Consider the following 14,418-nt stretch of genomic DNA (forward strand, 5'->3'; position numbering starts at 1 on the left):
AAGTGCGCAAGGGGGGAAAATCTCACAAAAAACATGTAATACAATTTTTGAACTTCTCTGCAAGCTTTCTTTCGAAAATTTTATTTGAAATAGTTGAAAATCTGATGATTTTAAGATTTTCTTCTAGTGATATCTATGATCTTCGTCATATCTCTGACTATAATAAAAGAAAAATGATTCATTCCTAGGAGATTTACGATGTAACGTAAATATTTGTGTTTTCATTTTGACAGTAATGACGAACGATGATGCTGTAAAAAACCGGAGTATCTGAATCAACGTAAGCTCATTGGTATGGGAACAACCTTACCAAAGGACATTGACTACCGGTACGCCGAAGAGTATAAAAATAGACCTCTGGTCAGGAACGGACATCAAATATCTTAAGACTTTTGTATTCGAAGTGTTTAGTGGATTGTTTGCAAAAATGATTAAGGTAAATGTTTACTTTTGTTGAATTTTCTTGCCAATATTTTAACAAGTTTTTTTTTTCTAATTTTTCCCAAGTTTCTTTATTTTCATGTTTTTTATTTTTTTTATTTCATCGTAAGTCAATATTTTAACAAGTTTTTTTTTAAATCTTCTTAAGTAAAAGGTCCTAATGACTTAGGCGCAAAATTTCACGCGAATGTGTTTTAAATGCATTCATTTTTTCGAATTCTGAGAAAACTAATCAGTATTTTTGAAAAATTTAAACGCTGAACGAAAGATTACATTATTACCGAGGGCCTAAAGTCCATTAACATAACCAAAAACTTTTTTTTGAGTGAGATATTTGAAATTAAAAATCACACTAAATTTTCTTTTTTTAACCCCTGTAACTTACCTGTAACTTACCCATTATAGAAGTTTTCAGGGACTTTCGGCCTTCGGTAATAATGCAATCTTTCATACTGCGTTTAAATTTTTCGAAAATAAATAACAGTTTTCTTAAGATTTCAAAAAAAAAAATAAATGCATTTAAAACACATTGGAGCGAAATTTTGCCCCTACGCCCTTAACTCAAAAACAGCGATTTTGACCAAGCTGAAAAAAGTGATTAAATTTCAACGCTTTTCAAGCTGAAAAACGTTGAATTTAATAGTTAGTTTCAAAATAGAGATAAAATCTGTCGATTTCTATTACTTTTTATCGATTTCTAATAGTAGGTACTAAAATAGTTACTCAAAATCGATATTTTTGACTTAAGACCTTTTTACTTATCAGTACAGAATTTTAAGGTAATAATATTTAAGGTATTTAAGGTATATAATATTTACAAAATTTCCTTATCAAATTTTTAAAATTTATCTTTTATTTCCATGTTTTTATTTTGTTTTACTATTCTAAGTATTAATTCTTCATTGCATTTAGATATTTTGCAGGTCCTTAATTCATAATAAGTCAATATTTTACAAGCGTTTTTTCTAATTTTCTTAAATATTAATTCTAGTATGAAGATAAATTTTAAGATAATATACATTATACGCAGCTACAAAAATACCCTTTGAGACTATTAAAAATATGAATTTTCTTTTTAATTAATATTTTTTATACACGATACCTATATATCTGCATTTCTTTACCTATATCTATACTCATAATATAAAAATTTCTTTATAATTTTTTTTATTTTTTGGTTTTTCTGATTCCTTTTTCACATCTATGAAATTCTTCATTACTATTTTTATGTTTTTTATTTTTAGTTATGTTTTAGTGAAAATTTTTTAGCCATAATTCCTAAAATATAATAATTTCAATTTTTGTCTTTTGATACGTATACTGCCTGCCTTCAGTCTCTATAATTTGGGGTTTTAAGTGAATTGCTCTTTTTGTATCTTTTATTTCGATGGTTTCTTTATTTCGTTCTACTAATCTACGTAATTCTTTAATAATATTTTCTGTTAATTCTAAATTACTTTTCATATTATTTTTTGCAAAATGACTTAAATTTATATTAGTTTTAGGATTGAACAGTATTTTGTATTTCTTTTTTTTTTTTGTTCATCTCTTGCTGAAAAATTGTAGCCGTAATTCCTGAATATAATACTAATACTTTTTATGGATAGGTACTTATACTATCTGCCTGGATAGCTTCAGTCTCTATAGTTTGACTTTCCAAGTGAATTGCTCCTTTACTCACCATCTTCCTAGGTTGAAGATATTGGTATATTTGATATCCTCTCAGCTTTTTGAATAAAAATATCTGTTTTGTAAAGTGAGTATCTGCTATTAGACATAAATATACCGATTTTTTTGTTTAGGGTTAACAAAATCTCTGTTGATGCTACAATAAGCCATTTGCGTTCCATTGTATTATTCTTAGCACATCTCTCCATTTCATTTTCTATTACCAAGTGCTATTTTGTCTTTCTATAATTATCTTTTTTTTGCTTGTTCTTGAATTCTATTTATAATATTAATTGAATATTTGTAGCATGTATGTTTTTGAATTGATGTTATTGCATTTAGATATTCTGTGGGTCTTTTTAATTCAGTTTTTGCTAATTTTTAATAGTAATTGTGCCTGTCTTTTTAATTAATTCATTCTTTTGGATTATTCATGGCATTCTGTATTACGTTTGTCTCTTAACATAGGGAATAAACTTATTTTTTTATATTTAGCTTAAAAAGAATAATATTACATCTCAATAATAGAAATTTAAAAGTTTAATTGGATCGGGATTTTGTAATTTTTTAATTTGAAAGATAATTATTTCAATTTTAAGTTTAAAAGTCATAGGGGATCCCGCGTATGAAAAAAAGTTGATTAATAGCAAGCTGAAAATTTGTTAATAGCTTAAGGGTGTCTAGTCGGATAAACTTTGATATATGGGAACACTGTAACATGGGCAGTTTTAATTGTGGAACAGGTTAAAAATTTGGAACGGTCACACCACGAAAACGGCACATTTATTTTGTCTGACAGAACAGACTTAAACTCTCCGAACAGAGATTAAACTCTCATGCAAAAATCAGACTGCTATTTATCACCTGTCATAATTCCTGTTATTTGACATATTCTACATGTTCCACTCATTAAAACGCCCATTTGGTGATAAATAGCAGTCTGATTTTTTAATGAGAGTTTAATCTCTGTTCGAAGAGTTTAAGTCTGTTCTGTCGGACAAAATAAATGTGCCGTTTTCGTGGTGTGACCGTTCCAAATTTTTAACCTGTTCCACAATTAAAACTGCCCATGTTACAGTGTTCCCATATATCAAAGTTTATCCGACTAGACACCCTTAAGCTATTAACAAATTTTCAGCTTGCTATATTAATCAACTTTTTTTTTCATACGCGGGATCCAGACCTATCACATCTGAAACATTTTATTTGTTTTTTATATTATCATATTATTTCCTATTTCAGCACTTCATATCTAAAGTTATTAATGTTATTTTCGTTTTCGTTGACCACAATGTGTATATACACCGTTCTTAGGCGTCAACGCCCTTCGGTAGGGATCTATGGGGGAGTATCACCGAGCCGCAAGCCCTTATCCCTTGCCGTACAGCTCCCTCATAGGTCGATCAGATGCCCGCATATTCGTTGACCACAATACTTTTAGAATTTCAATAGGGCTTCTTGAAATACGATTTCGCTATAAACTAATACTGGAAAAATTATGCTTCCTTGTCGAAGACTCCGAGTATGTTAATTTTTACTGAAAAATTATTTTAATGATTTTCCCATGCAACCCCTTAGGAGTTGCTATAATTATGGGGGCTTTTTATTTCCATTTTTATGTATGAGCTTAAGTGCCCCATTTTACATTCTTTTGGGTATTTTTACATCAAATAAGCATTTGTTAAATATTTGTGTTAATTATTGTATTAAAGCCGAAAAAGCGTGTTTTAGTATTTCTGCAGGTACCTATGTCCCCAGGAACAGCTGCTCTGTTATTTTTCATCCTTTTTCGGCATTTCTTATTTCGTTTTCAGACATCTCTACAAATTATATTTGTCTATCTCTTATTTCGTAAGTTTGGGAAGTAAATAGATATAATTTTCCATGAATCCCTTTCTTTTGAGCCTCCCATTAAGCTATTTATATTTTTTCATTTTTTACTCAAATTGTTTTCTTTATTTTTCTATTATTGTATCTGATCATTATCTCTTTCAATTGCTTCTTTTGATGCTAGGTGTACCTATTTGGGTTTCATGTTTTCATATCTTTCTTCATTTTTCATTTCATGTTCATCTCATTTTCATTTTTCACTCTTTTGTTTTTTATGCTAGTGACAATTTATAAAAAAGTGATCGACCCGTCGAGTATTTGAGATTAGTTGATTTTATGTTTTCATCCTCCATGACATTCTATTCTTAATACACTGTTGGGGTCGTTATTTCTTTTGTTCGTTATTAATAGACCAGGGCGCATCTGTAAAAATATTATTACATTTGGACGTTGAGAGGTGACTCAAATTTTTTTGCAGAAATTGCTTGAAAATAACTCAATTAATAATATTTGAGTTATCCTCCCACTCAAAAAGGTCCGGAACATTGTTTAAATAATCAAAATGTCAAAAAATGAAGGAAAAATTCGATTTTTTCTTCGTTTTTTGATTATAAATTTAAAAATATTCATTTCCCAGAAAATTTGTACTGGCATAAAAGTTGCGTAATTAAATTTCCTACAATATAAAATTGGTTGAAAGTGTTAAAAATAGTCAGCCTTCTTGAAAAATAGCAATAATTGCAAAAAAAAACTATAAAAAACAAGTATTCGAATTTTACGTTTTTCAACCATTTATACTACACTCAGGACCTTCATATTTTACTCAGAAATACTTTATGATATAGTAATATAACACTGTGAATTTCATTAATATCGGCTCAATAGATTTTGCAAAATAAATTTTGCAATCCAGCTTTCGCAAAAAAATCATTTTTTTAAAATGTTAGAGGACTGAAAATAAAGCAGACATCAAGTTGAATTTTTTTGCATATATAAGAATACTGTACCTTTCATTTTCAATTTTCAAAATTAAAATCGGCTAACTACCACGGCGTCGGTAATTTTTTTAAAAAAACATTAATTATTGGTGCAACGCGCAGGACAGCTGATTTCTGATTTGGCATTCCAATGACCTTTGATAATGATTAATACATTTTAATTTTCAGTACATCTTGATATCAATAAATAAATTTGTTTATTGCAAAATAAAAACACATACTCTGTCCTTTGAAATAACACTTTTTTAGCAAAAACTTTCTTTGTTCATATATTTAAACTTGAATAAAAGTTTATTATTTTTAAACATAGCAATTGTTTAAACAGTATTTCACAAACAATAATAAAATTAGTTTGATTTTTGTGGAATTAAAATATTAAAATACAACAAAATATAGAGTAAGAAAACAATGTATTAGATAAAGATTGGAAGAAATTTTGGTGGAAATCAACTTGTGTAAATCGAACACCGCTGTCCTGCTCGTAGCACCAAAATTGAATGTTTATTTAAAAAAATTCCTGACGCCGTGCTAGTTGATCGATTTTAATTTTGCAAATTGTAAATGAAACATACAGTACTCTTCTACCGGGTGGTGAATCGGAAAACGGGCCATAGGAAACTCAATGTAAAATTCTAAACTGTTGAATTCCTGCTTCCCTATCTATTTTACATCAAAAGTCATGAGAAGTTATTTGTAGAGGATTGAAATCTGTATTAAAAACAGAAGTTACAATTGTTCTACGATTTAAACACATTCCAAAATTTTGAAAAATATAATGTATTTACCGCAGTAGGTATGTGTGGGTATGTTAGGCCACACGTTACTATTTAACTGACAGTGAGCACATTATTGACTGAAGAAAATATCTTTATTATTAATACTTTCTCCTTAACTAAGGGTATCTTATCAACTTTATTGTGTTTTAAACAAAAAATGATAAAATAATTTAAAAAATTGACAGTTCTAATTGTTAATATAATAAATTCATTGTCAACAAATGCAATCTTATACACATTATTGTATTGTGTGTGGCCTAGCTTTGGCGTATTACTCTGAAAATTGTATTATATTTTTACAAAATTTTGAATAATTATTGTTCATAGAACAATATTAACAGTTGTTTTCAATAGAGATTTCAATTCTCTACAAATAGTTTCTGATGACTTTTGATGTAAAATAATTAGGGAAGCAGGAATTTAACAGCTTAGAATTTTACATTGAGTTTCCTATGGCCCGCTTTCCAATTCACCACCCGGTATATGCAGAAAAAATTCAACTTGCTACCTGCTTTATTTTCAGTCCTGCAACATTTTGAAAAATGAATTTTTTTTGCGAAAGCTGAATTTCAAAATTTATTTTGCAAAATCTATTGAACCGATCTTAATGAAATTTACAGTATTGTTTTACTATATCATAAAGTTTTTCTGGGTAAAACATGAAGGTCCTAAGTGTAGCATAAATGGTTGAAAAACGTAAAATACGAATATTTTTTATGTTATTTTCGCAATTATTGCTATTTTGCAACAAGGGTGACTATTTTTAAAATATTTAACCAATTCTATATTGGAGGAAATCTAATTACGCAACTTTTATGTTAGTACAACTTTTCTCGGAAATGAATACTTTTAAAGTTATAATCAAAAAACAAAGAAAAAATCGAATCTTTCCTTCATTTTTTGACATTTTGATTATTTAAACAATGTTCCGGACCTTTTTGAGAGGGAGGATAACTCAAATATTATTATTTGAGTTATTTTCAAGCAATTTCTGCAAAAAACAATTGAGTCACCTCTCAACGTCCATCTCAAAACAAATGCGCCCTGGACTATAACCTCACCAAATGGGGTCTGATCCATAGCTGGCTCCTTTATATACTTTCCTGTCTTCGACATTGATCATTGTCTCTTGTCTAACAATTACATAGTCCAAACTCATTGTCCAAAGAAATAATATTCTTAACGATTACTGATTGTATAGTATAGGTCATGAGTCTCGTTCCATTCTCTTCTTCTTCTTCTTGCAATAGGGCTATGTCCTGTTTCTTCTGTTACACTCTCTGCTGCAATCCGGAGCTCCAGCTCTTGTACCATCGTTTTTTGGGTCTACCTATGAGTCGCTTGGTGTTGGGCTTCTGTGTCTTCGCCCATTGTGCCATACGTTCAGGGTCCACCCGATCTACGTGTTGTCTCCACCCACATGCGTCGTCGTGCTCTTGTCCATCTCACTGCGTCTTGAACGTCTAGCTCTCTCAATGTGTCTTCGTTTCGTTTTCTATCTCTGAGTGTAATACCTCTTATGGATCTTAGGATTTTCATTTCTGTTGTTCTTATTATTTGTTGGTCTTTATTGTCTCGGCCCATTCTCATTAAGACAATTTCTTCATATGGGCCTACTATTTTGCTATTATTCTTTTTTTGTTCAGTGATCCCCAACTATTTTTGGAATAGTTTCCGGCCCAAACCTGGCGATTTGTTTCATTATATTAGCGCTCTTTCCCCTGATTTTTCCATTTAAGTTGGAAAGAATCAACTTGCCTTACTGCACCTTCTGGGTGAACTGTGTCTGTTTTAAGGTTCTCATTGATTTTCGGAAAGGCAGAATTTCTGTAAATGTCACAAATGAGAGTGATACAATCGTTGTCGCAATCAATCAGCCAATCTCGTTCACTGCTGGACATAGGCCTCCCCGAGTTCATTTCAGCGTTCTCTACACTGGGCCACTTGTAACCAGTTTCCTGCTACTCTCTTTATAGTCGATCCATCTAGTCTCTGGTCGTCCTCTTCTTCTTTTTACAGTTTCTGCATAATGCATGATACAAGATGATACAATAAGTATGAATAATGGCACAATTTAATAGTATCTAAAAGTTTGTATGAAAACCATAGGTTGTGGGATGTATTCGGTGACTTATATCTAATTATGTCCTCTACTATTTTTGGGTATAAATATTTTTATTTGAGTATTAAACCATCCCAATAGAGATTCTCATCTCTTTACACTTTGTTTTTTTTTGCAGGAGCTTATTCTATTGTTCCTGGCCATCGCAGCAGCAATGGCCATCCCTGCAGTCCCCCAAGAGGCCAAAGAAGCTTCTGAAGGCAACCCTTCCTTATACCAAGCCGGTGGATTTCCAGCAGCAGAGACTGTTCAGGGTGTAGAAGCAACCGACTCAGACCTGGAACCTTCTGCGTCTGCACATTGGGGTGGATACGGATGGGGCGGAAGGGGTTGGGGCGGATACGGAGGATGGGGTAGAGGATGGGGCGGTTATGGAGGTGGATGGGGCGGTTATGGGGGTGGATGGGGAGGTAGAGGTTGGGGAGGATACGGAGGATGGGGTAGAGGATGGGGAGGTTATGGTGGATGGGGCCACAGAGGTTACTGGGGTTAAGAGTGTTTGGACTGGGGAGGCTGTGAATAATTTTAATTGTAAGGTAGTTTTAAGTGAATAAAATTGTAAAAGCAGTTGATGGTTATTTTTTTACTTTAAGGCCCTTTAAAATAAAATACCTCATATCAGACTCAGGATCAGGTTGTTATAACCCAACACAAAAAGATCTTAAATAAAGTAAAGTAGACAAATATATAATAGGCAAAGATACGTTTAACAATGTAAGAAATTTAAACATAGGTTCAAAATTATGGAATTAATTCATTTTTTCGAGAATAGGCCGCTTTGGAGAAAAATCCCGAGACAGGTCAATTTTTATTTTTAAATTATGATTTTTGACATATGCCATGTCTAATAGTCATCCATTTAGGTGTGATAACGTAATCGATAATTCTTTTAAATGGGAAAAGGGGTCGTGTGGTATCTCATTTGAAACTTTATTCAATTCTCTATTCGATAATATAAACATCAACATTATTTATACAGGGTGACCAAACAAATATTTTTTGAGTTAAATTAATTAACGCAAAAAAGAAGAATTTATGTGAGCTATTTAACTCAAAATACATTATACAAATAAACCTGCTTATATATGTCTTAAATTTTCAATGTTTCAATTAGCAGGTGGGTGGCTGTTTCATATTTAATTTAAGCGAAAAGCAATGTTTATTTATTAAATAAATATTTTTTCATATTTTTGACAGCAGTAAAATGTATTTTGAGTTAAATAAATGACATAGATTCTTCTTTTTGTATCCATTAATTTAATTCAAAAATTATTTTTTGGCCACCCTGTATAAATAATGATGTTAATGTTATATATAAAAGCTAATCGGATAAGATGGGCAGGTCATGTAGTAAGATCAGAGGAAGACAGAGTGCTAAAGACAGTGTTCTTCGAGAGACCAGACGGTAGAAGATCAGTGTGCCGTTCCAGAAAAAGATGGAAGGATGATGTTGAAACCGATGGAGGGCCATAGTGGATGCGGCGAAGACTCACCCCGAGTTGTAAAGCCAGTCAAGAAGAAGAAGAATGTTTATATTAGTGAATAGACCAATTAGCCCTTTGCATCCACTGCTGGATATAGGCCTCCCTATTTGGCATATATGTCATAAAATCATATATTTTAAAAATAAAAATCGACCTCTCTCGGGATTTTTCTTAAAAGGGGCCTATTCTCGAAAAAATCAATTTATTCCATAATATTGAACTTCCCTATATAGTTGAACTGCCATATTATAAGAAGGAAAAATTAAACAAAGCTAAAAAACAGTTGAACCTTATAATCTGCATATATAAGTATGTACCTACAGGTAAATCCAAACAAGAAGTATTAATGTCCTAAAATTTGTTTTAAGTCTTCCCTAAAATTGTTTTTTAATGATCTCTTGGAGAGCAAACTGAACATTTTAAGTAAATTTTGTCTCAGACATTCTAACGTTGATTACTTTGAAAATCTTAAATCTCCACGCCCACTTGATTCTCAGCAGTGCCGGATTTATATTGTTTACGAGTGTAGGCCACTTTATTTGCGCCGCCCCATGTACCTTACTAAAATAATAATTTTCCATATGTAGTAAGAAACGAACTAAGGTTGATCAAAATAATGAATTAGTCATTAGGAAGGGCTTAAGGAAACAATAATTACAATTTTTTACGGGACTTTTTAATAGCAAAATCATTTATAATATCATCATAGTTTATAGTGTTCATTATCTCTGCTTCTATGTAGAGAAGAGCCAAAGAATTCATTTTTTCTTGAGACAATGAAGACCTTTGATACTTTTTTACTCGTTTTAAACAGGAAAAACTTCTTTCCCCAGAGCAATTCGTAGCCGGAGTCGAAAGTGCGATGCGGAGAACTATATCTAAGTTAGGGTAAACATTAGACAGCGAGTGATTCCTCAAAAACGTTGAGAGACTGAGCAATGAGTTTGATCTAGGCTTCACTGCACATTCTGCAACATTACTAGAGGAAATGTAACTGTGAAAATGCACACATTCTTGAACCAAATCTTCCTCTAAATCATTGGTATAATATTTCACCAGCGACTGGGCTTTTTCGGTAACTATTTGTGTTGAAAATTCAGTAATTTTTGTTAAAAATAAAAACTTTTCTTTAAAGTTTAAGTAAGCATTATGCCTTCTCTCTATTTCAGCCCTCAGTCTATCAAGGATGACCAAAAAGGTGTCCACTCTGAAAAAATCTCTGGAGCCGTAGGGTGTTTCAGGTTCTTCATTCGATGTTTCATCCGTCATTTTTTTTCTTTTAGGTTGCCTCTTTATTTCACCTTGATATTGCTTAAGAGCGCTCATCTCAATTGCTTTTTCTTCAAAATAGTCAAAGTTGTCTCGTTCTGCTATTGTAAACTCTACTAGAGATCCATAGAGATCAGATACCGTCAAAACATCTACAGATGAGCTCTGAATCTGAATACTCACTTTATTTAATCTCTCCAAAATAGCATTCCAAAATACGACCATGAAAGCAGTTTCAAGTTTTTCTAATTTAATGCGAATTTCTTTTGCCTCATTTCGCGGGACGGGTTTCTCTGTAGTGTCATTTTCAATAATTTTTAAAACTGTTACTACTTCATCCCAAGAATCTCTTAGACTTTTACAGGCATCTGCTCTAGCCGACCAACGAGTTAGATTCACTCTCTTGAGCCTCTTTCCTCTTCCTATCTCATTTATCAGTTTTTTCCAACGTTCGGTTGACTTCACGAAGAAAGTATATACCTCCTCCAGCAACATGAAAAAGCGGCAGGCTTCTGGACAAGACTCAGCGGCCGAGGTTCCCACCAAATTCAGTGAATGAGCTGCACAAGGAACAAACATGGCAAATGGTGCTTGTTCTTGAATTTTAGCTTGTAAACCATTGTAAATCCCTGACATGTTAGAGGCATTATCATAAGATTGACCACGGCAATCTTTGAGATTAATGTTTAACTGTTCTAGCTCTATAGTAATGGCATCAAACATTTCTTGAGCTTTGTTTGGAAAGTCGACGCGTCGAGCGCGGGTAGGAAATGGAGGTGGTTCGGCTCATGTTCGGCTGCATTGAGTCACTGCTCCCGCCGCGTCGTCGCCCCGCTGCTGTTATCCATCAGTCAGATACAGTCACACAATAATAGTATAGTAGATATTATTAGTATATTATTATGTAGATAAAAACGGTAAAAATACCTAGGATTGATAATTTTCGATATGTGAGTTTCTATGAGAATTTAACGTATTAGTATAAAAAACCATGAGACAACCTGTGAACTTGTTTGACCTTTATTCTCTATAATTAAGTGAGCTTCCTGTAAAATCTGCCGCCCCTAAGACGCTGCCGCCCATAGGCCGCGGCCTATATGGCCTATTGACAAATCCAGGACTGATTCTCAGTAAAAGTACTCTTAACCACACTACTCAAGCCTGAGTACTTCTTCAGGGTCATCGATCACCATATGTTTTTCACTGAAAATGATTTCCTTGTCTCTTTTAGCTTCCTCTTCTTCTTTTTCTTGTAGTTCCTTCTCCTGTCGGAGGTTGGCTATCATTACAGCTATCCGTACCTTATTGGCGGCTGCTCTGAAAAGATCTACTGAGCTGCAACTGTACCACTCTCTTAAGTTTCTCACCCAGGAAATTCATCTTCTACCCATAGATCATTTACCCTTAATTTTACTCTGCATCACATCGCAATCCTTTTGTAGCCTTCTTAATACTTCTGCATTTGTAACTCGTTTGATCCATGGTACTTTCAAAATCCTTTTATAGCACCACCTCTCAAATGCTTCCAACTTCTTTATACTTTTAGTGTCCAGCTTTCCCTTCCATACAACAATGTCGAGAACACGTACTATCTTAATGCTGGGGCCATAGTAACGTCTAATGTCGTTAATTAACGCATTATTTGCCATATCTGTAATGCAAATGATACGTTAATTAACGGCATTAGACGTTACTGTGGCCCCAGCATAAGGCTCTTAAGGTAAAGGAGGGTAAGAGTACGCGGTCGGCTAAAAGTGCGCAGGGAATTTTTAAACACTTGGCATCACTGCAGGAAATTCGTGATATCACGTTTTAGTGTGCTTTTAACTGAAGAAGAACCCGCCATATTGTCATCCACCTGACACTCTATCTTTGGATTTTACAAGGTAAATTGATCTTTTTCACATTCGGAATGTAATATTTTTACTCTAAAATGTAAGAGTTTAAGGTTAATTAACAGTGGTAGGTATATTTTGTATTAATATTAAGGCAAAGACCATACGGTTAGCTATCTAATGAGTGGAGTTAAAGAGAAGAGTCTGTTTAGTGCAAGCACGTAGCGGCCATTCTTTGAATCATGTCACATGAGTGTAAAAGTACGCAGTCTAAAGATTTCAAGGATGGAAAAGCGGATCAAAAGGAAAAATATGAAAGATAGTGACAAAGAAACCAAAAAAAGCTTCAAACGTCAAAACTTAACTAAATTTTGATATTGAGCAACCCAAACCATCTACCAGCTCAAACCGAGATTCAGAAGAGACTGTTGAGCATAGATAAATAATATAGTATTACCAGATAGATACGCAAATCACTGTAAAAATTTGGTTCCTTACGCCATTTGCGTCCGTGTTAAATAATCAGCATTTGGCGGGAAATTCAAATGGACAAACATTAATTTTATCCATTTAGCGCCTCTTGCGGGCAATTTCGTTACTAATTAATAAATCTTATTATTTTACAAGAAATAATCTCAGCTATATTATTAAAATAAATTACCAAAAGTTACTAAGCTTGTTAAAGTATTTTATTTAAATAATATCTAAGTAATACACATAAATTATTCGGAATTCCTAAGTTACAAAATATATGTTTTTTTTTATGTCAAATTTAGTAAGGAAAAGGGATATAAAAAAGTTAGACAATGTTTTTCTAAATATAGGTACGTGTATTTATTTGTTGTTTCAGATAAAACAGTTATAAACTAATTTCTATTTACCTATGCATTTTTCTAACTTTTCTATGATTTGTACACAACAATAATAACCATGTTTATTTTTTTTTATTAACACAACACCAAAGTTCTTTCGTAACTAAAACAAAACTACACTTTATAAACGAAGGATAAGGAACCAACTTAAATTGAAATTACTAAGAATAAATCGTTAAAGATAATACAATAAAAACTGTAAACTAATAGAAAATTATTTGCACTAACTCTAACTGTCATTACTTTTGACAGAATTGACATTGCCGAGTTAAGCCTCGTTTGATTATTTTATTTGTGACATTCAGGTATGGTGTTAACATAAATGATTGGTTAAAGTCTTCGTGAGCGAGATAGGCTGTCATTTCTCTTTATTTAGCTGACCGGTGTGGAAGTGGTGGGGGAAATTCCCCAATTGTTCCATATAAGATTCCAGGCCATGCTATTGAGTGCCCAGGATGTGGACAGTCATATAATGACAATTGGATTCATTGTGGAATATGTGCAGAATGGTGGCATGAGGTCTGTATAGCGTATGAAGGAAGCGGACCTTTCGTATGCGACCATTGCATTGTAAGACTCTTAGCTAGTGCGTACTTTTAGCCTAACTCATTCTTACTTTTAGCCTCCCTAGAGCTTAAGAGTACGCAAATGACACTTTTTCAAAATAATCTTTTTACAGGGATGTTTTTTTGTTAGAACATAATAAAATATGATTTTATTGTTACGTAATAAGTAAAGACCGATATTCAACAAATATGGTATTTTTATATCTTTCTTCCCCCAAGTTACAACCCAAAATAAAGTAAGTGCGTACTCTCACCCTCCTTTACCCTATTCTCAGCTAAAGAGGAAGGTCTCGCTTAATAAACATTTTTTTTTCATTTTTATAAATGCTTTTCTTGCAATTTCAATGCGTGTCCTGATTTCTCTAACTAGGTCATTGTTTTCATTTACACATGTTCTCAGATATTTGTAGTTATTTACTCTTTTTTACTTGTTTTCCCTCGATATCTATCCTTCCTACTGTATGTTGCTTAGAAATAATCATGAACTTGGTTTTCTTAACGTTCATATGTAGTCCATATTTTATACTAACTTGATGTAATCTATTTACTAATCGTTG

The 14,418-nt window shown here is 32.6% G+C and overlaps 1 protein-coding gene across 1 annotated transcript; it reads left to right on the plus strand.

The window, feature by feature from the left end:
* The first annotated feature begins 259 nt into the window (after positions 1-259).
* Positions 260-8,402, plus strand: LOC114338941 (uncharacterized). Its single transcript, XM_028289564.2, has 2 exons — positions 260-436; positions 7,954-8,402. Exons 1-2 carry the CDS (start codon positions 428-430, stop codon positions 8,326-8,328), a joined length of 384 nt encoding a protein of 127 aa, XP_028145365.1. The 5' UTR covers positions 260-427; the 3' UTR covers positions 8,329-8,402.
* Positions 8,403-14,418: the final 6,016 nt, after the last annotated feature.

The sequence above is a fragment of the Diabrotica virgifera genome, chromosome 4, assembly GCF_917563875.1.
Source record: "Diabrotica virgifera virgifera chromosome 4, PGI_DIABVI_V3a".
Lineage (NCBI taxonomy): Eukaryota > Metazoa > Arthropoda > Insecta > Coleoptera > Chrysomelidae > Diabrotica > Diabrotica virgifera.